The sequence below is a fragment of the Bombus vosnesenskii genome, unplaced genomic scaffold, assembly GCF_011952255.1.
Source record: "Bombus vosnesenskii isolate JDL3184/JDL3185 unplaced genomic scaffold, Bvos_JDL3184-5_v1.1 scf7180000013316, whole genome shotgun sequence".
Classification (NCBI taxonomy): Eukaryota; Metazoa; Arthropoda; class Insecta; order Hymenoptera; family Apidae; genus Bombus; species Bombus vosnesenskii.
In genome coordinates, this window is record NW_022882962.1 from 3,928,365 (window position 1) to 3,956,357 (window position 27,993).

Genomic DNA, 27,993 nt, shown 5'->3' on the forward strand with positions numbered 1-27,993 from the left:
CTCTCTGATCTGTCAGTAAGCCGCGGACCGTCAACCAGAAAGCACGCGTGCTTCTCTGCAGAAACGATCAACGCGCACGTGCGTGACCAGGAATACCGATTCGAGGCCGACAAGTGGTTCCTGGCCCTTTAGAATTCGAGCATTCGATGAATACACGCGCTGAGAGCGAAGGTGCATCCTTAAGCTCTGTATACGCTACAGATTTCTTAATTTGTCTCGTTCTTCTCTTCTATTTTTTTATTATGTTATTCTCGATCGTGAGACGAAAAGTTGAATAATTGGAAGATCTTTGCAAATTGGTTCAAGGATTATCAATATCATAATTTGTTAACGCTATTCGCATCGAAGATCAAGTTTTACACAAGCTTGCAATTCTCGCACTTATTTTCGTTTCGATATTCTTGTGAGATTATTGTAGGATCGCGTGTTTGAAAGGTTTCTTAAACATTAGACGAGAAGATAATAATATTAGGATTTTGTAAAACCACTGTTCGAGAGAATATTCGTATCGAGGACGAGAGTGTGGAACTCCTTAACCCCTGGAATTTTTGATTTGATTTTCTCGTTGTTCTCGTTGCCAGTCGAAAACTTGTAAATTGATTATTGTCGAAATCGAGGACGCACTATAGCGCTACTCGTATATAAATATAATTAAGGTTCTTGGACTTGGCTTCTAATTGTTATTCTTAGATGTTAGCTATAGATATGAATTACTAAAAAAAAGTGACACAAATCAAACGACATGAAAAACGGCTTTCAATCATAATATTTGCAATGTTTGAATAGTTCCTTGGAACTAAGAGGTGATTATTGAAATTTATTGACAGAGGTTTCGTAACCGATATATCTTAATGACCAGTATTATACGCGTTGCTTTAATGCAACATCGTTTTAGCTTTAGGAAATATAAAATAATTCAAATACCAATCGTTACGTTCGTGAATAAACTTACAACATGCACGTCATTCGATTTCACTCGCTACTAAACATTTTTCTCTATTAATAGCAATTCTTTCTCCATTGCATGAAAATCATAATAAAAGATATAGCGACTGTGTCTCTCTTTCATTCACAGAACTCATTAATCGCGAAAAAATCTAACCACACTTTTACCAACGTTTTACGTAACACGAACAACATTCGATACTTTTAGCGTCAGATATTATGCATAATAAACGAGACTATATAAAAATATAGCCCCGTGGAATGCAAATTTTCCCCGGAAAAGTTAAATCAAGGTCTAGCACGAGAAATTGAATAATGAAAATCTCACTTCTAACGAAAATAAACGAGTCGCCGAATATTACGAACGCGTAGTTCCCAAACTATCGAATACATAACTCTCGATAAAGAATGAGAAATAAAAATATCGTTAAAAATATCTAGCGGAGGAAGAAATATTAAGAACACGTAACTCTGGCACAGAAATAACAAGAATGATTCTTCAGATGACGTACGAATTCATCCGATAGAATACTAATCATTTGCACATACACTGTCAATCGTAACCGCAGGTATCAGCGTACCTGCTGATATTTCAAACAAATTCAATGTTTTTCATCGCCTCTAATTTCTAATTGCCTTATTACGAAGCTGATGTTACTCGATTCATACGTTTCGCGTAATATAAAACATTAAACGAAATAAAATCCGTTAGAATTTTCCAACGAACGTAACGAGTAGATGTCTCGATGTTTATAGACGATGCATTTCGTACGTCGATCGTCACGGTACAAAAATCGATCACCTAAGAATTCCACCTGGGAAAAGTGAATCTGAAAAGCGAAGCTTTCAAATCTTCACCGAAGATGCATCTTCATCGATACAGCGATTCACAATCGTCGTTCTATGAACGAACGAACGTTCTCTATTGGAAGGCTAAAGCGAAGGCTCGGTTTCGGAAGCGATCGTAGTAACAGAACGTAAATCATCGGTAACATAACAGAAAACGCGTGGTAGTGGAGTCACCGTATAAATTATGGTAACGAGTCGCGTCGAAAAATTCCAGTTGCGAGACACGTAAGTGTTGTTACTTTACTTTGGAACTTAGCATATCGCCGACTGGCATCCGTGAATTTCAATTAATCGCTTATTTAATGAACGCGTCGATAAGAACGTTTTACCTGTAAGCGCGAGTCCACTTCGCGTCTCTTTTGCATTTTTCTCGTAAGGATAAGACAAATCCTTACAAACTGTACGTTTCGCGGTTCATCGAATTAGTAACGAGCGATCGACGTTTCTTTTCTTTTTTTCCTTTTCTTGTCTCGTGGCATGAATGGATGTTGAAATTTTTGGTCGACGACGCGTCGCCTTGAGACTAATGGTCTCTTTGCATGGGCTTCTCGTTAATACGAAACACGCCACGGAAGTTTCAAGTACTAATTTAAACCATTAAGGGGCAAGTCTTTTCGTGAGGTCACTGTTAAACGCAATTCAATTTAGAGAATCTTCTGGCACGAGTATAATAAAAGAATTTGTTCCGCTATCTTCCTGCAGTGCAACCAAATTTTATTAACCCTTAATGGCTCGGGATCGTTTAGCTGCAGATGCATACTGATTAGAGCTTGGAAAATGATATAAATATCGAGACACAATTGGTGAAATATACATTTTATCGATATATCGTCGTATACCGTAAAAAATAAAATTTAGTACATTGTATACTTTGCTATATGTAAATTTGAGGAAACTCAAATGGCACAAAGATATATTACGTAATACGATGATTCAAATGTTATCAGATGTAGGAAAGTCTTTCGACTGTCAATGAAAAAGAGATCGGCTTACTAAATGTTTGGGACATTGTAAGGAATCCATTTTACAAAACAGCAATAAAATTACTGTGTATCTTTTGTCAAAGCATTACAAAATTATCAAGAATTATTTTTAGATTCTCCTTTAGATTCCGGTAGCTTTATCAACTTTTTATTTTCATAAAAGACACGGCGGCTCAAAATACAAGTTTAACTGGAGTTCACGCGAGGAAGCACTCGACTCGAACGCATTTTTATCGGACGCATCGAGAGTTATCCGAGCGTAAGATATTTTCGGTGAGTATAAAGGTCTGTCGAAAAACAAAGCGCGTTTGAAAGCCTGTGGACCGGAAGCTAGAACGGTTTCCAGCAAACCCATTTATCGTTGCGTCACAGTAGAAATAATGAAAACATGTTATTCTTAGTGATTGCAAAATGCATTCAATCGAAGTTACGCAAACCGTTTTTGACTATAAAACGTGTAGCCAAAGACGAAATAGACGGATTATACGAAACTGAATTAAGTAAACCACGTAGGAAGAATACCAACGTAGAAAAATATAACGACAGGAAGAGAATATCGAAGCGTAAAAGACTTTTAAAAGAATATTTTTGCGATAAAAATTAATACAAAAAAGTAACAACTGTTTTATACTTTTGCTTAAACAATTAAAGATCTCGTAACAAAGGCTCGTCCAAGCGTTTTTATCAGAGTGAAAAATATTCTTTCATCGGAAAAAGAAAGATTCGTACACATATACTTTACGTATACGTATATTTTTGTACGCACAAATCGTTCGAAATTAAAAAAAATAAAACGGTACAAAGAAAGCAGATACTCGTTGTTTGCGTATCAAAAAATATAAATAATTAAAAAATTATATAACGACAATGTTTTCAAGCAGATTGTAAATTGAAGGAAATGAAACGGTAGAGAAAGAACGAATATTCTTCTTTATGTCTCAAAGAATATAGAAAAATAATATTTTTAGGCGAATATCAAGAACGATGTGTCCAGATATCACACGCAAATACCGTTTCCTAAAACACCATTAAAATGGACTTTTGCAAGAGTTACAAATTTCTACAAATCCTACCAAAACCCGTGAGACGCGTCGAATGGTCCTGGCGAACGGAAAATGGTACGCGCGTCCGTTTCATCGAGGATGATTCCAACGAGGATGATTCCATCGAGAATTGCCTCATGGAACTCGTCAATATCTGCGTTCCAGCCATCGCGGTCATCCTTGCGCTGATCACCTTTCTCAGATGTAAACACAGGAAACAGCCAAAGTAAGTTGACGAAAGAAAAGACAAGACTCGATGGAGATTTCATTTTCACGATAGAGAGATGAATTACGATCCATTCGCTTCGATCATTGAGATTTATCTCGATTTAACGAGAGCAGTTGAGAGCAAGAAGAGGCTTCCTTCGAAACTTTTTGTTCCACTCGCTTCGAAATTTTCTCTTCGAAAGTTACCTGCCTCGAAATGTTCGTTTCAGAATTCACTTACTTCGAAAGTAATTTTACATCGTTTAACGGATGTCCGATAACAGAAGGCACGGTTTATTTGTACGTTATTTCACAGTCTCTGGTACAGCGCTGGACAATGGCGATCGAATGTGATGTCCGTTGAAATTTTCATTTCAAAGCTTTTGCTTGCTTCGAAAGTAACTTTGCATCGTTTAACAGAAGTCTGATAACAGAAAGCAAGGTTTATTTGTACATTATTTCACAGTCACTGATACAACGCTTGATAATAACGATCGAAAGATACTCCACGAGCGATAAGATTTGGCTATTCATAGCTGGAATGGTATTTGCTTCGGTTGAAACGGGATATCTTTAGTTTCAGAAAAACGTGTATCGAATGTTTAATTTCAAAAGGCGAGGCTAGAAGCTGCAGCTTAGCTCACACCAATTGAAGCAACATTCAATTAAACGAAATGTTTCACGTTTGGGATGTCCCATGATTCATATGGGACCATGTTCCCATTCGAACAATTTGCTTCAATTAATGTGGTGAAATTTTATCGAGCCTGTTAATTTCTTCGCCTTTGCTTGACCCTTTTTACGTGGAATTATTCGTTGCTTTATTTATTGCTTTTTCGGCGATGCTTGATCATTCGCTGTAATTAAAAAAGTTCTTCTTTGGAAAAAAACAACTGGTGAAATTTAAAGATTAGAATGGTTTACTGTGTAATTGGTTCTCTTCTGAAGAATATTGCCGGATATTTGCCCATGTCAAACATCTGTAACACTCCACCACGTTCCTGGAACGGGCTTACATCCACAAACTTTCATCTGTTTTCCATGCCACGCTCGTCACTTCCAGCGTTCCTCGTTCCATAAATCAAAAATGTGACAGATATACAAGATTTCGGAATTTCTTGCTACCACATATCCAGTAATCTCTTTTAATGTCTTATTTGTCAACTAACTTGCCTAAACCATGTTAACAGTATGATAAAACGAGGAAGAGCGTCAAATAATTTGAAAGATAATTGTTTCTTTGTCCTCAAGATTTCTGATGTTTCTGCTACGAGATAACAGAAATATATACTTTCTTTTTTTTTTTTGGAATTAAGATTAAGCTTAGAAAAATTACTTTTCGTCGATTATTAACAATAGAACATTTTTTCGGATGATCTTGTAATAAAACTCGTAATCAGTTTTACCAAATACAAATATATCTTTCGTTTAATTGATTAATAACTTTCAAAAGGTCACCAAATTCACGAAAAGCATAAAACCCAAAGAAGAGACGGAGAACGTACGAAAAACACAAGTCATAATCCGAAATGAAAACATCAAAGTTGTCGTTAACCGCGTGGAATAGCGAGAAGCGCGGATTAAATGGATCAACAGAAGACCCAGATTAATTACCAGAATAATTCATAACACGTGCTGTTGCAGGGTTTTCGAATACCTACGTGTACACTCTTTCCTGGTTTGCGTCACGTTGCCCGTTCCAGGAATCTTAATGCAGCTGAATGAGATGGCTTTTATCCTTGTTCGTTCGCTGAAAAATCAATAGCAATTCCTCCTTGCCTTCTTAACCCTTACGGACTATCGTGCTTCAAATTTCACTCCATGTGAATCTTGTTTCAGCGTTATCATTCCGTGACAGAGTCAGAGAAAGACGCATAATATTTGCGTAACATTTTAAAAACATTTTTCGGTATAAAATCTTGGAACAGTCGTATATTTAAATAAAAGTCGAACTATAGAAAGACGAAATAATGTTTAATGCAGAAATTGTCTGAAATTCTAAAGAAAATCCACCGGGGTGGTTGGATCGAAAAGCTAGAAATAGAGAGACGAGTTACGGAGTGTAATTTTATTGGCCCAGAAGCAAAGTCGATAAACTTCTAGAAGCTCTGATGCGAGAAAAATTACGATATCCGTTTAACGAAGGTGGTAATTACGTGGTAATTAGTCGCATACTTGATTTTCTTCGCGTTCCACTTGACTTAGATTGATTTCGTACGGAAATTGGACCAATACAGGAGAAGGTTGTGCTTCCTGCTTTATTTTCTAGAAAGAAGAATCATTTTCTTGTAATTGGAGGTTTGTCGGAGATCGATTGATCCGATATAAATGTATTCAAAGCTCGTAGGCAAGTTGCAAGTTATATTTAAGTACTTTAACGTAGGATAATAACTATGAATCACGAGTTTCAGTGAAAATATTACAATTTCTCCGTGTCATTATCAAGCAAGAAATAATGAAATTTAAATTCCATCCGATGCCTGGTAAAGGATGTATTCTTTTTTAACATTCTTTTTATTTAGAGATTGCAGAGGACTCCTACCATTTCATACAACTAGAACACTGTTGTGCATGACAGTGTTGGCGGTGCTTTTTGTCGAACTTTGCGAGTCGTTGCTCACGTCGATTTCTTTCTCGTTGATTCTGATGATCGTAGCCATCCTCTACTGTTGGATCATTCATCGGAGGACCGAGGTTAGAGATGCTTGTGGTACTGCCCTCTCTGCTGGAATCTTCGTCACGATTAGCTTATCGCGAGCATGGAAATTTATGTGTCTGTCTAGGTCAGTTACACTTGTTATTCATTTATTAGAAAAATTATTATTTAATAAGAATTTTGAAATTAACAAATATTCCTCTTTATTGTTTTTAATGAATTTGCGATTTTTTGGAAATAATTGCCGAATATATACAGATATGGTCTGTCCATGATACACGTTCGACTCGCAACCACAACGTTCACGGCTATTACCTGTGGGCTTTTAGCCGTTTTGGACTCTTACACGTTCTATCTTATGGTAAGTTGCTTAATGATCCAATTACTATTAATTCTAAGTTGTTATCGTTTCAAGATTTCTTGCGCGATCAAGGGAGGATTTATTTTAACTACTATATATCTGCTTCGGCTATTAGATACGTAGTTTATAAGCCTGCTAGTTCTTACTGCAAGCATCGCGAATTAGCGACACAGCGTTACAACCTTATCGAAGAGAGCCAGCTACTCCCGGCACCAAGTGCAAACATTTGTTTTACATTTACTCAGCTTGTTTGAATAATAATGTTTATTATCGCAGCCTGAAGAGGCAGAGCTTATCGAGTGGTAATGCGAACTTTTCCTCCTCGACGCTGCGAACTAGATCGCAAAAATAGAACCGTCCCGTCTATTCGATATTCAATTTCCAGGAAATTAAATAAAATGTCGCTTCGCGGAAAGTTCGCGAATGTTTCGACAACCGGTGTACACGTTGCGACGTACAGAAATAATTAAACTGTATCTAAACTAATTGCGAGTCGATGCAAGTTCTTAGCCAAATCTCAGAAATAAAGAATAATAAAATAACATAAATAAAGAAACAATACAATAGAAGGATAACGCTTGCAGTGGAATAAAATCAAATTCTAATCTCTTCTGTTCTCTTCCTTACAATACAACCATCCATCGTTGATGTTGCACTAGCTTCGTACAACAGAACAAAATGAATAAAAAGTAACATAAATCCAGGAAAAGACAAGAAAATTGAAAGAAAATTGAAGGATCATTCTATTTTACAAGAATACAATCACTTCCATTCGCTGTAATGCAACTATCCATCATTGAAGTTCCACTAATGCCACTATACATCAACCTCTTCCTCAAGCTTCGTTCGGTAGAATTGAAAACATATTTCACGTCTAACTATAGTCGCGTTAAGAATGGTTCCGTTTGAGCCGTAAGTGGTCTTCCGATAACAGGTAAGGCGGTACTCTGCGTTTGCTCCAAATATATTTCGCGTGTGCACGCCGACTCCTTGACCCAGTAAAAACAAGCGGGTTGAAGCATGCAAATAGCCCGGTATCTTAAAGCGCCGCCGCGAATAAGTCAACTTACGATATTCGTTCCGTCTAGACAAGAAGGAAGAAAAGGTATTTGATCGAGCGAGGAGAACGACGAAGAACAGCGTACAAACACGCGGACGTGCCGTTTCTCAATAGAATCACCTTCCATTGGGTGATCGACCTGCTGTGCAAGGGATACAGTACGCCGTTGGAGAACCACGACCTTGGAGAACTTCCCGAGGAGGAGACTACTAGGAGACAGTTTGACAAGTTTCGTGAAGTTTACGAGAAACATAGGGTAATTATATTCTTCGAATATAAGAAAAATATTTTCTAATCGGTAGGACCGGAGAAAAAAAAACGGTACAGGATACCAATTTTTAATGAAATATTCTAATATTAGTTGAAAGAGTTTCATGGATAAATGACACGAGTAGCAAAATTTGTATCTTAACTACAGAGTATGAGTTACAAATTGTAATTTATATTATATTTATATTTAATCATAAAAATCGAGATGATTCGGAGTGTTTGGTTGTTTCCGTAGGAGAGAAACGAGAAACTACGTCTTTGGCGATGTTACTGGAAAAGAATATGGTACCCGTTTGCCATTGGGGGATTATTTAAAATACTGGGGGACGCTACAAGCCTTGTTGGACCGATGTCTATTTCTAAAATTCTGAACTACGTCTCTGCTTCTCAAAATGGGACAATAAATCGAAACTCTATGGTATCTAACATTGTTCGATAACATTTCACTTAAAAGAATTAAATAGAAAATACAACGATTGAAAAGATTAAACAGAGAATTAATTAAAGACACTATGGAATATTTCAGAGTGCCATGACATTTCCTGAAATCTTGCAAAATGGCTATTTTTTATGCCTGTTGGTGTTTTTCTTTTCTTTATTACAAAGCACTCTAAGCCAGGCCTCCACTCATATCCTTTGCGTTGAAGGGATCCGCCTGAAGAACGCACTTCAGGTACACTTGAAACTCGAAAATAGCAACCATCGAAAACCATCAAGAGAATTGAATTAAAATTACAGGCGCTGCTATACGATAAAGCCTTGCGTTTATGCTCTTGGAGTATCGACGAAGAGGATAATCCGACAGACAAGGAGAAAGAACAGAATAAATGTCAGCAATCTGCTGATATTGGAACCTTAACTAACCTAATATCTGAGGATGCTTACAATGTGATGAGCTTTTTCTGGATTGGACACTATACCTGGGCAATTCCATTAAAAGTGAAAGAATAAATAATTAACGATAATTAGATATTTATATCTTATAGCTAATAACGATTTGAAATTTTAAATATCGATTTTAGATCAGCGCTATAGTTTTTCTTCTTTACACAAAATTGGGAATAAGTGCAATTATCGGTGCATTCTGTTGCATATTGATAGTAACGCCACTACAATTGGTGCTTGGCAAGAAAATGTCGGAAAATTCTAAATTGGTCGCCGTAAGTCGATACATGTAATTTCTCTTAAATATCTAATAATGGAAAGACAGTTTTAGAACCGACAATATTTTTATCTTTAGAAAAGCAGCGACGCTAGATTACGTCTGGTTAACGAAATCTTCCAAGGAATAAGATTAGTGAAGCTTAGAGCCTGGGAAAATATTTTCGAGGAGAAAATAAGAAAAACGCGAAACGATGAGCTAAAAATGCTGGACAAGGATTCTTTCTATTGGACCCTTATAAGTAAGTTCGGCTTCTCGATCAAAGAAAAGAATTTTGTTTCGAAATAACGTTGTTAATTGAAACGTGGATTGTTGATAATTAGACTTTCTCACGCATGCTTCATCGGTACTGACGACACTTTTCACTTTTGCCGTTTATTTCTGGCTGGAAGAGAAAAGTCTCGAGGCTGGAAATGTTTTTGCAAGCTTAGCTCTATTCTCACAGCTCACAGTGCCCCTTCTCATTTTTCCTGTGATGATACCTATCATTATTAACGCTATGGTAAGCAAATTCTTTCGACTGTTATTGTGTTCTTCTTAATAAATACTTTAATTCAAGATTTCTATAGATTTCAACAAACAGAATAGAGGAGTTTCTCCAACTTCCGGAGATCGACAATGTCTTGCCTAATCTTAACGATGCAAAATCAGAAGTAGCCGAAAATACATCATCGCTGGCCAATTCTATCGAAGAGAGCACTGTAAGTATCTATGAAATACAACGATAATACTTGAAATATGCTTGAAATATACTAACCGAGATGCCGTGAAAAATATATCGACGCTCTGAGTGTATTTTTTATTCGAGTAATTAAGCTACTATGACATTTTTATTTCTTTTCTAAATATAAAAAGAACAAAACTCTTTAAGAAAAATTATAGTTACTAATTCAAACGTAGTTGATATTAAACAGCTAAAACTAAGATCCTCGACAGTGTCATTTTGTCCCGTGGTTTCCGGAAAACCTGCCAATTGCAAAATATCTTTACATTTTTAATATTATAAAATATTAGGAACTAGATACTACGAAATATTGCAAAATATGAATTTCTATTCGTGTCAATTAAATATTTCTTCAGATAGAAACAATGAAAACGCACAACACTCCCAATTTTGGATCGTTGGATAACATCAAAGAAGACGAAGAAGATGGACAATCTTCTGACTTGGCGGATTACACGATGGATATAAATTCATCGGTGGACACCGTGTTTGAGAAGGATCCGGAGATTCCGGTGCTTACAATGAAGCGCTGCGGATTTTCTTGGGGCACCGATGAAAGTCTGTTATCCGTATCCGATCTTAGTTTTCCACGAGGTAAGGTTAATTAGATGCAGATCCACTCTTAGCAATTATCGATCACTTGCAGCTACGCAAAATCTAAAAAACCACGTACTACTGTCACTTTCAGGTCAGCTGACTATAATTGTTGGAAAGACAGGAAGTGGAAAGACTTCTTTACTATTAGGAATGTTAGGAGAGATCCAGAGGACAACAGGATCGATTCAGTGGGCTAAGTAAGTCAGAGATCTCCTTGTTATTTCGAATTTTTCTATATTATAATTGTAAACGAACTATTGTAAAATAGAGGGGTGAAGGTTGCATATGTGGCTCAGAAACCCTGGCTCCAGAACGCCAGTTTGAGGGACAATGTTCTTTTTGGATCACCGTACAAATTGAGAAGGTACAGGAATGTATTGAAGGCTTGCGCTCTGCAACCGGATGTCGATATACTTCCGGGTCGCGATTTCACGCGGATAGGTGAGAAAGGGATCAATTTGAGCGGAGGCCAAAAACAGAGAGTAACTATAGCCAGAGCGCTGTACAACGACGCGGACGTTATAATAATGGTTAGCTAGTTTCTAAACTAAACATTTTATTTCTTAAATAAAAAATAGTACGTTGAAATAATTAGGTTTAAATAAAAGATTCAAATACTAATATTTGCAGGATGACCCGTTGTCCGCGCTGGATCATCAAGTTGCACAGCAGATCTTCGATCAAGGAATCCGGAAGCTGCTGCTGAGGAGCGGACGCACGGTGATTATGGTTACTCACCGACTAGAATTGTTATCAACTGCTCATCAAGTATGTCTCAGTCAGGCAATGTACTCTTACACTGTTCAAAACAATAGTTAATGTAGGTAATGCTACACTAAGTTATGAGCAGTGTATGATAAACTGAAATTGTTCAAGAAAAGGCGCAATAGGTAAATGATCGTGTGGTTAAGGTTGTCGTGATGGACGGATGTCGTATTCGAGTAGTGGGCACGAAATCAGCGATCGAAGATGCTGATCCAGAATTAGCGATCGAGTGGAGGAAAACAGCAACGAATAAAAACGAAGGATATCGCGCTGATAGAACTGCGAAAGACAAGTGGGCCTTGATGAAATTAGTATCCAGAATCGGTGTGAGTGCGACGAACAAACGACTTGGCGATGGATCCTGGACCACTGATCAAGATGCCCATGTGGTAGACTTTGCGATTAATAATTATATTATCGTCGTGTTGCACGTTTTCTCCTCCCTTTTCTTTTCTTTTTCTTGTTTTGATCGATGAACTTAAAAATTTGGTTTCACCAGAATCCTCCAGCTTTCGTCCCGTTAAGAATGAGAAGAACTACCCTTGGCGGATCGAGATACTTAGCCCACGATCTAACAGATCTTCCAGTGCCCTCTGAAGAATGGAACATCGGGAAAAAAAGATTTAAATTCCATCGAAACGCTGTCAGATCGAGCAGTCTCCAACCTCAAAGACAACCACCCCCTGTTCTACGACAGAGCAGCACTCCGACCATTCTCGAAAGTCAATACGCTGTTCCTAGGTACGCTAGTATGTTTTTTTTTTCTTGCATAAATATAAAAATCAGTTTATTTTAGAAAAAGGAATAACACTTTTGACAACGGACAACGAAACGGCGTTTTCAGGCAAATATTTTCTGGCGCGTGAGTCGAATAGCTATTTTTAAATTCTTATAACGATTTGAAATGGATGAATCTTATTTTTGAAATCTTCTGTAGAATTATCAGTCCACGTCCCGATGAATTGACATTAAATAGAGACAGAGGCGTGCTACGAAAATTAATACCTTCTAACTCTAACAGACAAATACAATACACTGTTAAAAAGTACGAAAGAAATGAATTTATACTATTTCTCATATGCAGCAATATCTCTTTTTACGAATAGTTTTTATCCATTTAGAATTAATCAAGAACAGGAGAATGATCATTTTCCCGTTAAACGATTGCTATCGATAGAGTCCACAGGAACTAATGAACCCGATGAACTTGAAGGAAGTTAGTACACTTTATAAAGAAGCTACTACTGATAAGTAATATCGAAAAAGAGTACAAAAAAGCTAGTTCTTCTTTTTTCTCTCTCTAGACGACTGTGATACAGAGGAACAAGAAGAAGAATTTCAATATGAAGATAGAAGTGGAATAGTCACAAGGATGATCCTTTGCGATTACACAAAAGCTGGAGGCTGGATACCAGGCCTAATTTACATAGGAGTAGCAATTTTCTGCCAAGTTCTGAGAGTTTATATCGATCTCTGGCTGAGTCAGTGGACAGACGAGGACAATGTAAACTTCAATCAAGAAAACCGAAATGTAACTGCGTAAAATAATTTTGTCCGTGATTTACGATTCGATTATTGAACATTACAATGGATAAGGAATCCGCTCAGACTGTGCTGTATTTTATTTCAGACGGTGTTCTATTTTAAAGTTTACATCATTCTTTCCCTTGTCTTTATACTCTTGTCTTTCGTATGCAATGCAACTGGTCAATGGACAGGAGCCAGAGCGAGAAGAAAATTACACGAGGAAGCCGTGTCCAGACTTCTTAGAGTACCGATGTCGTTCTTCGATTGTAATCCTGTGGGAAAAATTTTGAACAGATTCAGCGCCGATACAGGCGTCATCGATAAGGTGAATAATCGATAAAAAAATTAGTCGATTCGTGGTTATTAAAGAAATGCACAGTTATTTATCTTTTTGTTTTTTTTTTTTTTTTTAAGAAAATATCTATGTCGATCCAAAGACTGACATTCTTCGTCTTGCTCTGTGGTTCAGCGATACTAGTAAACGTCATCGTATCACCGTGGTTCTTCATTGCTGCTATACCCACGTGTGCAGCTTATTATATCGTTCAAAAGTTTTATAGATGCAGTGCGAAACATTTGCAACGATTAGACGGCAGGTACGGTACATATTTTTGTAAGTGGTATTTGGTTTTCTGCGAATATTTTCTACAAACTTTTCCTTAGCTTTTTTAAACCTTCATAGATTAACATAGGAAACTCTCCGCAAATTTGCTCCGGACGAATCGTTATTCTTCCTTGAAAAATCTTTTAAAACGTTTGATTTTAAAACTGATCGTGCAATGTTATAGAGAGTTCAATCAGTAAAAAATATATTTGTGAACATAAACTTGCACGACCCAATTTGCAAAAATATACTTGTCCAATTGATCAAATATTTTTTAGCGAATTTAGAAGAAAAATTTTGCCTTTCTAAATCCTGTGTTCATCTAAAAATCTCAATTATTCGTTTCTAGTACCCGATGGCCAATCACAACGCATTTTTCTGAGACACTTCGCGGTCTAGCAACATTACGTGCCTCCAAACAAGAGAATCGCTTCATGGAACAGGCTATGAAGTGCCTAGACGTTAACACGAACGCGTTTCTCCTCCTGAATTCCAGTAGCCGGTGGCTCGGCATTGCTCTAGTGAGAAAACTTGCAAAGCTTCTAGAATTATTTTTACAGTTTTCCAGTTCGGCTATTGTATCTTTATCATAAATTTTAATATTTAGGATTATCTGGGTGCTGTTATAGTAGGATCTGCGACACTCGCCGTCTTAATTTCCGCAGAATTGTATCCAGATCGCGTTACACCTGCTCTAGTTGGTCTGGCGATTAATTACACCCTCTTAGTGCCAATTTACTTAAATTGGGTAGTGAAATTCACAGCGGAGACCGAAATGTATCTTGGTAGCGTTGCACGTATCTCTACTTACAGATATGCTCCTATTGAAAACTACCAACAAAATGGTACTTTAATGCTTTTTAATCTTTCATCGTTGTTTCGTTATAAGAACCAAATGAATTATTAATATATTTTCAATATTTTCTACGTTATCTGGAATATTTTATACGATATTTTCTAGACTTCCACTTATCTGATAGTTGGCCAGGTAAAGGTGAGATTATTTTTGAAAATGTTTCTCTGAGATACGTTTCACAAAGAGAACCAGTGATCTCGAATCTATCCTTGAAGATTACGCCAGGCCAAAAGGTAAAAATTTCAAAGAATTACAAAATTCTAGGTTTTCATAGGTATTTCTCGCAGATTGGAATTTGCGGAAGAACCGGAAGTGGTAAGTCGTCCACAGTAATGGCGCTGTTTCGACTATTGGAGATTACTCAGGGACGTATATCGATCGATGGCACAGACGTTCGTCAAGTTCCTCTGGAAATTCTTCGTTCGAGACTCTCAGCGATTCCTCAGGATGTGATCATGTTCAGTGGTACCATTAGGTATTTTATACATTTATTTTTTTTTTTTTTTTTTTTTAATAGAGAACGTCTTTTGAAAACGACGATAAAATACGAATATTATTTCCTCCAGAGAGAATTTGGATCCTCTATCGGAACACGAAGATCTGGAACTGTGGAATGCTTTGGAAGTAGCACAAATTAAGGATATTATTGCCTCTCATCCTGAAGGTCTAAGTAAGTGAATTTCTAATTCCAAACACAAAGTTCAATTTTATAAATTAAATAAATTTCTTTTTCTCGTACCTGATGATCAAAAAATTGCAACGTTCGTAACGATATAAGTCTTCAAATCGAACAGACTTTAAGATAAAAGGAGAAAATGAAAGCTTCTGTTAATAAATCGATATTTACGTTAAAGCTCTAGTCAGTGGTCCAGTTTTTCACTAAATATTTTTAACAATACTATTCTTTAGAAAATAAATAAGAATACAATTTCCCGAAACAGATTTCGAAGTGAAAGAAGGAGGTGAGAACTTTTCTTCCGGTCAGCTACAGCTGCTCTGTATGGCACGAGCAATCCTGCGGAAGTCTTCGATCGTCGTCCTCGACGAAGCAACCAGCGCTCTCGACGCCGTTACTGAAAAGAATCTCTTGAAAGCAGTTTCAACTGCTTTCAGGAACAGAACAGTGATTGCTATCGCGGTAACTTCGCTTTAACTCTCAACGTCCTTTATATCCACGAAGGAAAATGACCGTAACAACTTCGTTCCCTGTTAATTACGTTTGATACTTTACTTTTCAGCACCGTGTGTCAGCGTTATTGGATTGCGATCGAGTAATCGTGTTCCACGATGGTAAAATCGTCGAAGATGGACTACCAGCGGACTTAATGCAACGGCAAGGTGGATTCTTCGCGAATATGTTGAAGTCCAATGAAGAGAATGAAACGACTAATTGTTGAAAAAGCACACGTGCATAAAAGGACGATGATAAAGGTCGATAACATTGAAAGACTGGGACAGAGGAACGTATCTAACCATGTTTCGTCACAAAGTATTTATTTTTGATACGAACGATAAATGTAGAGTATCGTAGTGATATAGGAATTTCTGAAATATTTTTGTAAATACGAAGATGCATTCGAATGATCGTTGATCGATCTGAAATACATTTCACTGTTATTCGCATTGCATAGATAACGAAGCTGCGTTGCATATAAAAATCACTCACAAATAAAATACATAATAATATATTTTAAAAACCTTTTCGTTTTGAATCCGTATATTATTAACAAAGAAAATGAAAAAATAATTCTACCATACAATTGTGTATATTTTTATACCTTCGCTCTAAAAATATCTCATCCCCGAAATTTCTCAATCACCAGAAAAATCGTTCGCGAACATGTTTCCAACGTCGATCGGAAAGCAAGAGAAAAGAATCGATCAAAGGAAAGAATCTTAGGCCAATTAATTCGCTCGATCCATCGTGCATATATTAATGGAATGCACCTATCTCCTAATCAGATCGAACGTGTTGATGCAAATGTACTTTCACGGGCTATTTCGGTGGTATCGGTTTTTCCGCTCGAATCATGCCATATTCACGTATACTCGAATACATAATCACTGGCGGCATATATTACGTGCGGATAAGGTGGCCAACGATAATAATTGCCAATACCCCCACTGTTTGACAGCGATGGGAAATGAGCGCGTATTTTTCAACTAGTGGCATTGAGAGCGGCCTGTCGATAAGACCGCGAGTCTGCTAACGAAAGTTGGTCGAATTCGTTCCACTTCTCCTCTACTGTCGACTCGAAACTAACCCCTTCTCTGTCCTATTTCGATCATAATGTCGACGAAACTTGACGCGTTTAGATATTCTATCGGAAATTTTCATATTTTTCAAATTCAGTGACAAACACTTGATCTTGCTCATTTTTGAAGCTTAAAAAAGAGAATCGCGCGAGGTAGAAATTAACGCGTGAGAAAAATGAAAGCGCGCGTTCGCCTCTGAGTTTCGTGTCTAAGCAGAGGCTTTCTAATTATCGTGAATAATCGATCCGCGCGAGATCGTAGTTGGTAACGGACAATGAATCTCGAAAGTGGCCAGTGCAGCCGGTGTTCCGCAGTTTTGTAAACCTTCGCAGGAGAATAAGCCGTAAGGGAGCAGACGTATTTGAACGTGAGTATGCTTGATTAACGTTGTTTACGTGTTTGTCGATCGTGCAACGGGTTCTTCCGCCGAGATTAGATCGGAGATTCGGAGCATTCCTCGTTCACGTGAGTCGTGAAATTCGTGTTGACAAGCACGATTTACTTACTCGATAGAGGCTGATATCTGTTAATAATAATTGTTGTCACGTCGAGCTCGCGGAAGAAATGGAGCAGGAAAGCTTTTACCTGGCCGATGATTCATCGTGGAACGAGTACCGTAAGTTTTTTCCATAACTGCCGGATGCTTTTACAAGTTTTTGTAATTTACGATCTACCATGATCATTTGCAAGAACGAGTTCTTGCAAATGATGCGATTTTCATTTGACACGTCACAAGGTAAGGCAGGTGGGAGAATCGAAGATCTTGTCGAAACACTTGGTTCGTTGTGGTCGTATAAGAAAGTGTGACACGAAAAAAAGCGAGAAAATAGGAAAAAGGGAACGTCCGATAGATGAGAAGCGATAAAGGCACCGAACTGAGCGATAAGAGGCCATTTCAACGATAAAATAAGAAAACGGGTGACTATCGGTATATTCAGGGACACGGCCATAGAAAACTGTATAAAGAGTTCATTTCAAAGATCAATACGTTCGTAACAAATTTCTTAATTTCTAATTTCGTAATTAATTCTTTTTTTCGGTTTCCATTTTTTTCTTTGAATTTTAAATACTACGGATTTTTGTATACGGTGATCGTGCCAGCTATGAACAACAGATAAATTCAAGTCTATCAATAGTAGCCTCGATAGAATCGATCGTCGATTAATTTTATTCAATTCAGAAACTTTGAAACCGCTCGTTGCATGCATGTAATTATTTTCGGCGTTAGCGAGCCCATATTATCGTGAATACAATGAAATAATTCTGTTTTTCACAATTCGTAATCGGTAAAAAATGTAATCATGCAATGTTAAAAATGTAAATGTTTCAGGAAGAAAGCTTAAAAAATTTCGTTCTTTTCGATTCGAAAATTCGCTTGAGAATCTTAAGAACTAAAGAGAAATTAGAAAGAGAAAAAGAAAGATAAAACAACGGATATTCTCGCGATCCAGAAAATGATCAAGGAAGAGAACTCAAAAATCTTTTTCTATTGGAGTTTCAGAAAGATGATGGTTACAAAGTACTGAACCATCCCCTCTCCATCTGAAAAAGAAAAAGCGGACATACCAGCCTTATTAATGAAAAGAGAATAGAATTCATTAGATAAGACGTGGCCGTATGTGTACCTGCCTGTTGACACTGCGTCTCTTTGTTATCGGCTAGATAAGATTTCTGCGTCTTTGTCGAACTTGAGATATCAGTTTTATGCGCGAATTCACGGAGTGCAGCTCATCGTTCCTCAGAAAATCATTTATTTCGTTATTTGACACATCGAGCAAAATTACATTCTTAACCATTGAACGAACTAGTTTTTAGCAAGATTTTTCGTTTCTTGGAAAGTTTTCTCGACTCTCGGTCGCGTCTTCCACGTTAAATCTGAAAGGTGAGTTTCTACATTCAACGTCCACGTTACGAAGACGTCGACAATTTTTATAGGAAACGAAGATCGCAAAAAGACGAGACTATGTACATATTACATGAATATATTCATAAGGGCGAACTCTTCTGTTTGGAAGAGTTTATCTCGAGATCTAATCGATCAGACAGAGGAACATTAATCGTGAGATAAAATTGACTCGGTAGTGTCTGTTAAATCAATTGCAATATAATGCGAGCAACGTCAGATGACAGATAAGGTTCTTGCCTTTCTGTCTCGCATGACGTTGTAAAAAACAAATATTGCATCTGATTAAGTAATTTCGTCGTACAATTAAATATTAACTTTCGTACATATATATGAGATAACGTTCTCTGAATTCAAATGTGAACGAATCGAGAGTGAAAAACAGTAACGATCGAAGAATGATTGATCGACGATTGCTTTAAAGTTCGTTGATTAGATTAAAATGGGAGAAAAGTTTCGATTCACCTTTTACTAATTCCATTGTTCTTGTATAAATTCGGGCGTAACAGAATCACGAGATGACAAAGCAAACAGGGTAACCAAAAGAAAATCAAACACGATAACGAGACGAAAATATTGGCGAAGTGCAAAAATAACCGTGGAATATTTAACAAAGTGTGTAAGACGGAATCAGAGGTGACGTCTTAAGAGGGAGAACACACACTGAGAAGCACGTGTGGAACGATTACACTCGAGTTAATTGTGCTTGTCGCAGCGGTTGATTAAGCGCGAAACACAATTAAAACAGTACTTCAACGATATTTCGTTAATATAGACCTCTTCAATTTCGAGATAGGCACGCAGATTTGTTCGTGAGCGTGAACGAAACTTAACGAATCATATCAGCGAACGTGTACATTAATTACAGAATTAAACAAGACCGTGTATGTATGTACATGTACGCGACGAAGCTGCGTTTCTCGATGAATACGAAAAACAGTAACGTTGTTTGAGTTTGTTTTAACAGTCTGCAAAATATCGTTAACGATATCACCGATGTTGCGAATGGAATGTTCGAAGGATTTGGTCAATATAAAATATTTGTCATCTGTAGGTAAACCGACAGAGACAACTTTGCTTGACAATAATTTGACCAAATACAGTCTCGAAAGAGAAAAATGTTCCACTCTTTTTATTTCGTTGTAGCTTTTACGAAACACTTCCTAAATAACACGCATGTCGTTGCAATTACTACTGACAATGGAAAAATCACTTGACATTGACGAGATAAGGTAATTAGCTCGAAATGGGAAAACGAGCAGGAATTAAAGGTACTGATAACGACGAAGTTTAAAAAGTTCTCGTTGTTTTCAATATTTCCAACGTCGTGAAATCCAACCGGTATTATTAACACTTCTCATTCCGCTATTATTTACTCATTTCTATCAATATTAGCATCAGCTACTCTACCATCTACTAATATGAACGTTACACATTACGCACATGACTGTCACGGATCTAAGTCACCTACATACACATAGCAATTTCCAATGAAAAAAGGAATTAGAAAAAGCTGTAAATCGTTTACAATTCCAATGGACGTGCTTGGACGTGAAAGATATTTAATCTTGCGTAATCGTGGCAAAATAATATCGCAGAGGAATAAAAAATACCTGTGATATTTTCATTGTTAACGTAGATCGCGATCATCGGTCGCATGCTTTTCATTCCAACGGGCTTAACGAGTAACATTCGCGCGAGCATTGTGCAAGAAAAATTGCGAAACGCCAACTTGCGCGTGCTTGTGGTGGAACGTCCTCGTGATTACGTAAAAAGAAGAAAAAAGAATAGACACAAAGAGACAAAACAGGGAAACAATGGTCGACTGAAAGGAAAAAAGACGAACGACTTCGATCGCTTCTTCGAGTTAATAGCTCGACTTCTAACGAAGCAGGAAATGCTACGCGAAACGAACCTGGTGCCGCAGTTAGATAGGATCTGCCACGGAAAGAGACGATTTTCTAGTTCCTCGCTGCTTCGGCGATCGTTTCGTGGCATTACGTATACTCGCGTGAGCTCGAACCAGCCAACTTTCGATGGTAATCTCTTTCGTTTCGCTTTGTTTCCCTGCTTCCTATGCTGATCCTCACCCTCGCCGAGTCGCCAACTGGACGGTTCCTTCCAGATAATCTCTTACTTTTGATTTATGACGAGGAAGTCAACGCAGAACGAAATTTACTCGCAGTTGAAGTTACTACGAAGATCGACGTCTTTCCTGCAGTCGAACACGTGATTTCTGCTGATCTATGTATAATAATCAACCTGTTACTTCGAAATTATAAATTGAGTATTTTCTTTTCTTTTTTTTCTTCTTTTTTTTTGGAGAATAATTTTTTAAACGACCGAGATTATTGAAAAAGTATGACAACTAGCAAGGATGTACAAGCACGTGCTCGACAAACACGGCATAAATAACATTTGGCCAGATCCTCGTATGACTAATCAAACACCCTTATCAGTCTCTTAATATAGTATAAACCGACGTTGCTCTTTGTAACGAGATTACGTTAGCATTTCAAGATACGATCAAACAAAGACTTCAATTAATCCGCCCTCATTTTTCGAATTTTCTCATACAATATCGGAGAATAATCGTTCCGTTTAGAGTTACAAACGAGTTTGCCTAATTTTTCACAAGTGTACAACTTTCTTGCTGACTAAGCTGAACTATGGCCGACGAAAATGAACATCAAGATCGCGATAACATCAACTTATTAAATTTCAGTCTCCGACTGAACGATTACTCGTATTATTACTCGTATCGTACGATTAGGTACAGTCCGAAAATTATCGAATTTTATTACATAAGACAACATTCCATTCGAGTAACAAATCGAAAGATAGATGGAACGATAAAACACTCTCAAAACAACGAATTTGTATTCGAGACGACAATGAAATGGGGATCGATTATGCTCTAGTTAACGCGAAAATTTGTTGACAATGGAAACCATCCAAAAGATCGTACCTTGAAACGAGAATATCCACATCGTGAGAACGTGCTAATATGTCGTGACGTCAGCATACGATATATCGTGCATCAAAGATCATTAGCATAAGCATGTGATCAGCTAAACCACGTGCTCGTGATCGTCTGGCGTAAAAACTTTTTGTTTGACGGTAACTTTTACGAGAGTCGACGATCTCGATAGTAGATCTCGGCAAAACATCTGTAAATTGTGATTATCGATAGTTGATAGTTGAGTTTTAACTAAAATTTTCCTACTATATTTGGTAAGTTTTTATTTAAACTATTAAGAAGCAAAATAAACGTTAACGCGGCGCGACACTTTGCTTCTAACGTTTTTTTTTTTAATCAGTTTACATTATCGAATCCTATCGAATTGACATTGTAAGGAAAGAAAGAAAAGTTATTTTTGTATTTCCGGTTTGTGTAATAATCTTTCGTAATTCTAATACTATTCTTGTAACTCTATAAAAGAATAACTTACGCCATTTATGTTTTCAAATACTTTACGCAACTTTTGCACATTATCTACTGCTTGGTCCTTAATGGTAACGATATAAAAGGCGAAGATGTAGTTTCATCGCTATTTGAGCTTGTTTAAAAAGTCGCGACAAGATAATATTTATAATCAAGAGCGTTATAATAAAGCGCATCGCTCTTGATCAGAACTTACGGAAACGATAAGTGATGTTATCTTAATTAACATCGGCAAGAAATTGGAACCAGATAAGACAATTGTCTCGATCAACGCGTCGATCAGCGACAAAATATTTGTACATAAACGAATTTACTGCGAAATTGAAACGATGCTTTGCCTTTCAGAAGTCAAAAGAGTGTGTTTCCGTCATGCTGTGGATGAACAAAATATGAAGTTCCCGTGCTTCCCGAAGCCAAGTATCCTGGGACAGAGGGGCAGTATCAATCTTGCCTCTCTGTCTGGGAATGAGTCGAACAATGTGAACAGTACGACCTTAGTAAGTTTGAACATTTTCCAAACAAGGACTGCACCATAGTTTTATGCCGTATGATTCTCTCGCTGGTCGTCCCAAAAGAAACAGCCACAATTGGCCTGATCGCTGCACGTATGCATATGTGGGAACTGGAAATAAGATTATGAAGATAAGAATAACTTCGAACTAATCACACATATGCAACACAGGGATTATCATATACAGTAGCTACAAAAGATATTTGAATATCGTTGTATCTTATCATAGCATTTACGTATTAATTAATTAGGTGCAACTACGTTAAATTTCGCACAATTTAGGGGTCATACGATTACAAGAATTGGACACTATGAAAATGAAACGTAGAGTCTGATAAAAAAAAAAGGCTTCGTTAGAAAATCTGCGAAATAGCCACTGTATATACAGCCAATCATCGGCTTGTTCTTTGAGGCCTGTAGTAAGAGAATCACTCTGTACGAAGCAAATAATTTTTTGATTCCTTTGTTTCTTCGTTTATAGAACCAAAATGTGAAGAGCCCAGTGGTAACGAGCTACAAAGAATCTGGTGAACCAGATCTGACTCATGGCGTTGTGAGTATTTAAAAATATCTTTCCGATTAAGCATCATTTCGTAAATTAACGGATACTAATTAACGGACGCGTAAGATTTTCGTAAAAATCAATGACACAAAAATATTCTTACGAAGGTGTAAAGATCTTTAAATAGATATATCTGTTTTCATTTCTTTATCTCTAGGAAGACATTAGGCAAATAGAGTATGTACATATTGTAGTTTCGTGAGAGCTAACAGGTACTAATTAACAAATTGAAATTTCATAAGAATCAGTAATATAAAGACAGATGTAGAAAAGTTTAACAATTCTAAAATAAACATATATATCACCAATGTTTATATATCATATTCGTAACAAAATATTCATTGTGTTTCATTAAGGTAAAAGGCATGTTAGAAAATAGCAGAATGTTAAAAAGAGTTGATCGATAAATCAATTTAAACAATCGATAAATCATAGAAAATGTTTAATTTAACGAGGAAATTTTATTTCTAATACAGATACGACCCTTACCTGCTACGGTAATATCTAATGGAATCGGCCCACCTGTACAGTCCCATGGAAAAAGTAGGGCACCATTGCCACCACAACAAAGTCACAATGGGAACGAACAAGATCCTGTCAGAACTTCGGATGGTTCTGATCAACCTGCGAATCCCAGAGGCGGTATTATCGGCAAAACTCCAACGCCACTCTCTGAGCCAACTCCTGTTTACGAAAAGGACGAAAAGTAATTTAAAGAAAAAATAATTGAACGAACTATTCTAAATAATGATACATTTTTTACATATATTTTGTTTGTTCCCTATAGGAGTAAACAACAGATTACAAAGGCCATTTTGGAGAACGAATTTCTTGGTAACCTTGAGGAAAATCAGGTGGAAGCGTTAGTCGATGCCATGTACCCGAAACATATACCACCGAACACCTTAGTGATTCGAGAAGGAGATATGGGTAAAATTACAATATTTCTTTTCTATATTAGTTGTCGTCTGACAATAGCTGAATTATTCTTATCACGAACGTGGAATATTTCACTTTAGAGCGAAAAACTTTCTTAGCTATCTATGGAATAATTAGATTACAGACATCTATGCAAATACATATTTGTGTAAAGATACAGTTTGAAAAAAATGAAATCTATTCTTCGGATGTTTTACATATTTTTGCATATTATCCGCATTCCGGGAATTTTTTCTTCGAATTTTCAACAAATGCATAAAAATTCATAATACAGTGATAGATAAATTTACATAAGAAATAAAGATCCTTCGTACGATTTGATAGACTGATAACACGATTAATAAATGTAACTTCGAACGAAATAAATGTGAAATATTTGCATAAGTTAAGTATTAATATCGCTTTTCTAAATTCCTTTCTTAATGTATAATTTAGGATCGCACCTGTACGTGTCAGCGGAAGGAGAGTTCGATATCTATGAGGGTGACAATTTCCAAAGAAGTTTTGGTCCTGGCATCGCGTTCGGAGAAATTGCTTTGTTATACAACACCAAGAGACTTCGATCCATCAGCGGTAAATATATAGTAGATTATATTATAAAATAATTAATAACTGTATTTTCTATTGAAAGAAGTCACGTTTAACTTTCAGTAAAGAAAGGTGGAAAGGTGTGGGTCCTCGACCGATCCGTGTTTCTCACTGTTATGATTGACACAACGCAGAAAAGGCTGGAAGGAAACATTCGATTCCTTAAACAAGTTTCTGTTCTCCAAAAATTGCCCGAGCCAAAGGATCACGTGCTCGCTAAGATTTCCGATCTTCTCCGCGTGGTAAATACATATATTTTGTATTTCTAATAATTAGATCGTAGATGTTTATGTGTTTATAGGAAATTTGAAAGTGTAAAGATACGCGGAATGAGCGTAATATGGCAAAAGTATCTGAAATATTCAAAGCGAAGTATTCGCTGTAGTATGTAGCGAATGAAACAAATGTCTGTTTAGATTCTATTTGCATTCATAGAAGTATAAAATCGCATAAAAATCTGCAATTTACTAATGACCATCCGAATGCAAATCTGGTTCTGAAAGTAAGAAGTATATATCTTCCCGATAGGAATTTTATCCTGCTGGAGCAAAAATAGTTACGCAAGGAGAAAAAGGTGACAAATTTTTCATAATCAGCGGTGGAAACGTTAGAATAACAAAAGACACCGAGGATGGTGACGAAGAAGAGCTAGTGGTCCTTGGAAAGGGTCAATACTTTGGAGAAATAGCTCTTTACGACGACACTGGTGAAAATCGTCGACACGCCAACGTCATTGCACTGGCGCCTGGTGTCGAATGTTTAACTTTGGACCAACAGTGAGTTATACATAAATGAGTAACGATAAACTTTCTCGTCTCGTGAGTTCTCAGGAAATATTCATGTTCTTTTAAATAACATTAAACTTCAGTTCCTTCCTGAATTATTTGGGTGGCCTCGACGAAATACGCAACAAGGATTGGTTAGCGGAATACGGAAGACAGAAACAATCGCTGACGCTGAAGAAGTGGACTAGCGAGTATTCGAACGTCACTTTGGCCGATTTGGAGACCAAAGCAACGCTAGGAGTTGGAGGGTTCGGCAGAGTGGAATTAGTCACTTTAAAGTCAGATCCTCAGAAGAGTTTTGCTCTCAAGAGACTAAAGAAGAAGGTGATGGTCGAGCAACAGCAACAGGAACACGTGCTTAACGAGAAACATATTATGCAAGCCTGTGATTCTCCATTCATATGCAAGTCAGTACTAAAAAGAATCTTATCAATTGATAAACCGCGGATTTATAAAAATGAAAGGATGCACATAGTATATAGAGTGTTCAATATAAAATGTATATAGTATCCAAAGTAAAGCATTGTATAATATGTGTAATTTATAATGTTAATTTATCTACTTTATAATATTTGGTGGATGAGGCAAATCTTTGCTAAAATATTAATTTGCATAGATATCCGCGTTCTATTAATCAAATAATTCAGAAATATAATTTTCCTTCCTTTTATTTAGGCTCTACCAGACGTACAAGGACCGGAAATACGTATATTTCCTGATGGAAGTCTCTCTAGGTGGAGACGTGTGGACAACTCTCCAAAGAAGACGAGTCTTCGATGAGTCGACCGCACAATTCATGGTAGGATGCGTGGTAGAAGCTTTGGATCATCTTCATTCGATGAACATTATTTATCGTGATCTAAAGCCAGAGAATCTTATGCTCGACGCCCGTGGATACTTAAAACTAGTAAGTTCGATCTGATAATCACTAGTAAGCGATAACAGTTTGAGGAAAGTCGATTGTCAATAGTTCGACTCTGTTCACAAGAAAATAGGTAAAACGCAATTTTGTGCACATTTTCCAGGTTGACTTCGGTTTCAGTAAAAAGATCGGGCCATCGAAAACGTGGACTTTCGCTGGTACGCCCGAGTACGTGGCGCCAGAAATTATTTTGAACAAAGGACACGATAGGTAAATAATTAACAAATAGTAAACGTAAAATATTCTATAAAGATACGCTGGATCAGTTTCAAATAAAATAACGAAGGTGACTTTAAGATAAGTTTAATTTATTCAAAGGGCGGTGGATTACTGGGCTCTCGGGATTTTAACTCACGAGCTACTAATCGGTAAGCCACCATTCCGAGGTTCTGATCATATGTCCATTTACAACAAAATTCTGAAGGGCATCGAAGTGGTCGGAATACCTAATTCCATTAGCAGAAACGCCAGCAGTATCATCAAGAAGCTTCTTCGTCTAAGTCCTTCTGAACGTCTTGGCTACCAAAGAAATGGCATCCAAGATATTCGAGATCACAAGTAAATTTATCAATTAAATAATTTATTTTAAATAAATTCAATTAAAACGCACTGAAGTTTCTATTTATGCAAATATATATGTTTAAGCAGAGTTCATTTAAACGCTTCAGTAGAATTTCCTCGTTTCGTAGAACTAGATCTTTAAATAGATCGTTTATCGCGTTTCTTCGAATAGAAAGTACAAGCTTTTTTAACGAAATAACATTTTTATAGATGGTTCAATGGATTTAATTGGCAAGCCTTGCAAAGATTAACCTTACCAGCGCCAATCGTTCCGACAGTACGTAAAATCTATTTTACGTATTATTACAAATATATTAATTTTTAAATAAACTCACCACTTATTCTCTTTTATAAAATCCTAGATACGAAATCCGACCGATACGAGGAATTTCGAAAAGTATCCGCCGGATCGTAATGTTCCACCGGACGAGTTCTCTGGATGGGACGCGAGCTTCTAAGCAGGAAAAATCGCACGATAATCTAAGCTGTACATGATTTCTCCATTAAACGTTTGATAAGAGTCGTGAAATGATACAAAAAGTGCACATGAAGGATGAAAATAATGTTTACAATAATACCCTACAATAAAAGCATACCGATAGCAAAGAGATAATCGTTATCTTTAATCGATTCGTATATTACAGATGCGTAGTTTCCTATGTATGTTTCTTACATTCGAAGACACTAATGTATGAAGACACTAATCTTGTATCTTATGACTAAACTGTAATTAATTAGCAATATATAATAGCAATATATATATATAATTCTTGTAAAAGAAGTAGAAAGCGAACAAAAAGATACTCTGCGATCGATAATAATTTTAACCATGATAATTTTAATATTACTAATTGATAATAAATTTATAGGTACATGAGTTGTTAATCTGTGCTACTAATTTATTTCCTTTTC

General features: G+C 36.8%; 1 protein-coding gene across 1 annotated transcript; it reads left to right on the forward strand.

Moving 5' to 3' along the window:
- Window positions 1-27,966, forward strand: LOC117235521 (ATP-binding cassette sub-family C member Sur-like). The gene is given in 44 exon segments (XM_033497638.1): window positions 1-171; window positions 3,746-4,046; window positions 6,550-6,810; window positions 6,942-7,044; window positions 8,133-8,360; window positions 8,610-8,792; window positions 8,901-9,047; window positions 9,113-9,313; window positions 9,397-9,534; window positions 9,615-9,777; window positions 9,860-10,038; window positions 10,106-10,237; window positions 10,617-10,854; window positions 10,949-11,054; window positions 11,126-11,387; window positions 11,488-11,625; window positions 11,769-12,011; window positions 12,122-12,363; window positions 12,419-12,484; window positions 12,560-12,667; window positions 12,744-12,838; window positions 12,927-13,153; window positions 13,253-13,474; window positions 13,564-13,745; window positions 14,103-14,274; window positions 14,361-14,598; window positions 14,715-14,842; window positions 14,897-15,084; window positions 15,176-15,279; window positions 15,551-15,747; window positions 15,848-16,001; window positions 22,559-22,710; window positions 23,206-23,277; window positions 23,763-23,992; window positions 24,074-24,216; window positions 24,661-24,798; window positions 24,877-25,055; window positions 25,342-25,589; window positions 25,682-26,005; window positions 26,274-26,505; window positions 26,624-26,730; window positions 26,839-27,078; window positions 27,292-27,358; window positions 27,444-27,966. Coding segments are annotated over 43 exon segments (7,509 nt in total). The 5' UTR covers window positions 1-171; window positions 3,746-3,810; the 3' UTR covers window positions 27,540-27,966.
- The last annotated feature ends 27 nt before the right edge of the window (window positions 27,967-27,993 follow it).